The following is a 4197-nucleotide window of genomic DNA, read 5'->3' as shown; positions in this document are numbered from 1 at the left end:
GCAATGTTGTATTACTTAATTTCCGTCTTCTCAAATGCATAAATGCCACCTAACAGCCGTAACTTTTGTTATCTTACGGCAGTAATGGTACAAGTTCCTGTTTGGTACAATTCAAAATAAAAGCATGAATTTCACAATAAACTCAGCATTGCAGCTACAGTTCCACTGCTGGCGATGTGTTCAGGTCAGAATGAAGTTAGACGTTACAGCAGGGGTGTCCAAACTTTTTGCAAAGAGGGCCAGATTTGGTAAGGTGAAAATGTGTGGGGGCCGACTATTTAGCCTGACATTCTTTGAACCATTAACATTAAATACAAATTAACTTTTTGGGATTTGTTTTAATTACAAATGGCATACTTTTACTTTTACATTTTTTTTTACATTTAGGTTTTTACCGAAATCACAAACCACAAAAAATTAAGAAAACTATAAAGGATATCTAAGTTCATGTGAAACATTACATATTATTCACTATTATATGCTCACTGTAGGAAAAGTGCTGAAAACAAAACAATGATCACTGCATATTCAAACTGTGATTTTGACACAAAAAAATTAATTAACTGAGATTTAACAATTTATTCAACTCAGAGGACTTAACAAAGGTCTTGCCTGCACTAATGTGAAGGGTGATACTGGGATCTTGACTGCAGTATGTAGTCCATGTCTGGCTCAAGAGCAGTGGTTTTGATGCGCAAGACGTCACGCAGGTGAGAGTCACTCAGTCTCGTCCTCATGCGGCTCTTGTTAATGTTCATAACGGAGAATGTCTTCTCGCACATGTATGTGGAGCCAAACAAGCTCAGCATTTTCTTAGCAAATGTCCGAATTGCTTGGAACCTGCCTTCATCCAGCTGGCGGTAGAAGTTGACAAGAGGGAGCTGTTGGTGCCGACTGCGATGCTCGGCGTCACACTGCAGCTCAATGAGCTCCAGTTGCAGGTGGTCTGGAGCGTCATCAGGGTCCACGGAGAAAGGAGAGGAAAAAAGCGTGATCTCCTTTTCAATAGCTGCAAAGTCCCGAAAGCGCTGCTGAAACTCCTCAACCAGAGATGAGATGTCTGCTGCATACTTTGTCATTTGCGCACTGATATTGATCTGTGGGAAACTGGTCACAATTTCCTGCAGCGACGGGAAATGTGCGGTATTGGGCTGCGCCTGTGACAGGTGTCTTTGGAAAAGTAGCAGCTTGGTCCGAAAGGCTTTGATGTGTGAATACAGTTGGCTTACCACTGCATTTTGCCCTTGGAGGCTTGTGTTCAGCGCATTCAGATGTTGCGTTATGTCAACTAAAAATCCCAAATCAGCCAGCCAAACAGGATCATTTAATTGTGGCATGGGTTGTCCCTTTTTAGTCAAGAATTGTCCAATTTCCTCCCTGAGAGAGAAGAAGCGCTGCAGCGCAGACCCCCGACTGAGCCACCTTACGTCGGTGTGATACAAAACATCTCCGTATTCAGCCTGGATGTCGAGAAGAAACTGTTGAAACTGGCGGTGGCACAGCGCTTTGGAGCGAATATAATTAATAGTCTTTATCACCGGTTTCATAACATTATCATATTTCATATATTTGGCACAGAGAACTTCTTGATGAATAATACAGTGGAGTTTAATAGCGCTGCCTCCTTCTTCGCTGACTTTGTTACAGACAAGGCTTGATAATCCACTCCGCTCGCCAGCCATGGCAGGTGCGCCGTCCGTAATAATCCCGGTGACTTTATTCCACTGTAGTTTCATGTCATCTACGGTGGAACAAACAGAAACAAATAAATCCGTTCCTCTTGTTTGGCCCTTCAGACTCTGGAGGTCCAGAAGCTCTTCACTCACGTTCATGTCATTGTCCACTCCTCTTAAAAAGATCAGTAACTGAGCGGTGTCGGACGCATCCGTGCTTTCATCGCACGCTAACGAGAAAAAGTCAAACTCAGTTCCTTTTGCCTCTAACTGTCTCTTAATATCTAATGAAACGTCTTCAATTCTCCGTACCACAGTATTACGAGCCAGGCAAATATTGGCAAACTCTTGCTTCTTCGCGGGACAAATTTTCTCAACCATTTTCATTACACAGTCTTTAATAAATTCACCCTCAGTGAAAGGTTTGCAGTGCTTTGCAATCAGCGTTGCCACTTCGTAGCTTGCCTTTGTGGCATTTTCATTTGACTCACGGACTCTTGTGAAAAAGCTTTGCTGTGCCGTTAAAACAGCTTCCAGTTGCTTCACTTTTTCACCGCGTTCGTTCCCAGTTAGCTTGTCGTAGCTAGCATGTTTCGTCTGGTAGTGCCTCTTGATGTTGAATTCCTTGAAAACAGCCACAGTCTCTTGGCAAATTAGGCAGACACAGTTGTTTCGTATTTCAGTGAAAAAATACTCAAATTTCCACTTGTCCTGGAAGCGGCGGCCCTCGCGGTCAACTTTCCTTTTTTTGTTTACAGACGCCATGTTAGAAATGGGCTGGGCTGAAACGATCACGATCACGGCGGCCAGAGTGCGGCCACAGGGCTACTGCCATCTTCTGGTGAAATGAAAAATAGCTTTTTGTACACATGTATTTTATACTGTGGTCAACAGTGCTGGCGGGCCGCATATTATTGCTTTCATGATAGAGGCCGCGGGCCGGTAAAAATTTGTCCACGGGCCGCAATTGGCCCGGGGGCCGGACTTTGGACATGTCTGCGTTACAGTGTTGTCCAGTGCCTCTCACCTGTAGACAGCTGGGATAGGCTCCAGCACCCCCGCGACCCTCGTGAGGAAAAAGCGGTAGAAAATGAATGAATGAATGAATTTCACAATAAACTCAGCATTGCAGCTGCAGTTCCATTGCTGTCGATGTGTTCAGGTCAGAATGAAGTTAGAAAGTTAGAGTGTTGTACAGTGCCTCTCACCTGTAGACAGCTGGTATAGGCTCCAGCCTCCCTGTGACCCTAATGAGGACATGAACTGAAGATAAATGTGGTTCATCTCACTCTGTATGAAAAGCCCTCAAATGTTGCAATAATTCATGTGAGCCCTTTCAAGTTTATTTTGCTGTTTAATTAACTCTCCATGAGTCTTTTATGTTTCTTTTTTAATTTTTATTGTATTATTTTTTTTAAATGAAACACTAAATAAAACGCCCCTCAATTCCAACTAAGTTATTGTACGCTCCTCAAAGACAAGTTCCATGTGTTTATTTGGTAATGGAGGGTTCAAAGTCACTCATGACATAATGAATGGGTGAAGCGTCTAATGACAGGCCTGCGTGTGTGATAAGGAGGGACGACAGCACCAGTAAGGAAGGAGGACGTTGTATTTACACACCAAACCCACCTCATCAAAGCTATCTTGCAGCGTTTCAAATGTCCCGCAGGACCGCAGCTGGGTTTCATCCATGACTGCACCCACTTCTTCCTCCCCCCGTGCAGCTTTATCACCCTTGCAGTACAACTTGGAAACACTTTGATATCACTGTGTACATAAAACACGTTCCAAATTTCAGCATTCAACATTAAAGCGTTAACTCTACCTGGTAGAGAGGAGGAATATACGTACATATGTAGCGTATGTACATGCTATGTTTTAAAAATCAGTTGTCCCTGATATGAGATGGTCAACTGATATTAAACATAAGAAAGATTGTTCTTCTTCTTTCTCTTTGGGCTTTTTTACCTTCAGGGGTCGCCACAGCAAATCAGTCTCCTCCATCCAACCCCGTCTTCTGCATCTGTCTCTCTCACACATGTCCTCCTTCATTACATCCATAAACCTCGTCTTTGGTCTTCCTCTACGCCTCCTACCTGGCAGCATCCTTCTACCAATATATTCACTAGCTCTCCTCTGGACATGTCCCAACCATCTCAGTCTGGCCTCTGTGACTTTATCTCCAAGGCCTCTAACATGTAATGTCCCTCTGATGTACTCCTTCCTGATCCTATCCATCCTGGTCACTCCCAAAGAGAACCTCAGCATCCTCATCTCTGCTACCTCCAGTTCTGCTTCCTGTTTTTTCCTCAGTGTCACTGTCTCTAGACCAAAGGTCAAAAATGCCCATTTTTACACTGTTCTTCTCATCTTCTTCCCAAGAGCCATCACCACCCTGAACTCAGACATACAACGTACCGGTCATTAGCGTAATGCAAATGTGCAATATTTCCATCACTGCCTCTGTTACTACCTCAAACATATTTATTTATTTAACAACCAAATACAATACACTCATATG

At 43.5% G+C, this 4197-nt stretch overlaps 1 protein-coding gene across 1 annotated transcript; it reads right to left on the bottom strand.

The window, feature by feature from the left end:
- Positions 1–269: 269 nt before the first annotated feature.
- On the bottom strand, positions 270–2915 carry LOC131131308 (general transcription factor II-I repeat domain-containing protein 2). Its single transcript, XM_058075908.1, has 3 exons — positions 2882–2915; positions 2701–2739; positions 270–2508 (listed from the first exon to the last, which is right to left on the bottom strand). The coding sequence occupies exon 3, from the start codon at positions 2436–2438 to the stop codon at positions 618–620; it is 1821 nt and encodes a 606-aa protein (XP_057931891.1). The 5' UTR covers positions 2439–2508; positions 2701–2739; positions 2882–2915; the 3' UTR covers positions 270–617.
- Positions 2916–4197: the final 1282 nt, after the last annotated feature.

The sequence above is a fragment of the Doryrhamphus excisus genome, chromosome 6 (genome assembly GCF_030265055.1).
Source record: "Doryrhamphus excisus isolate RoL2022-K1 chromosome 6, RoL_Dexc_1.0, whole genome shotgun sequence".
Classification (NCBI taxonomy): Eukaryota; Metazoa; Chordata; class Actinopteri; order Syngnathiformes; family Syngnathidae; genus Doryrhamphus; species Doryrhamphus excisus.
The sequence above is the reverse complement of the archived record's forward strand: the minus strand, read 5'-3'. Positions and strand labels throughout refer to the sequence as shown.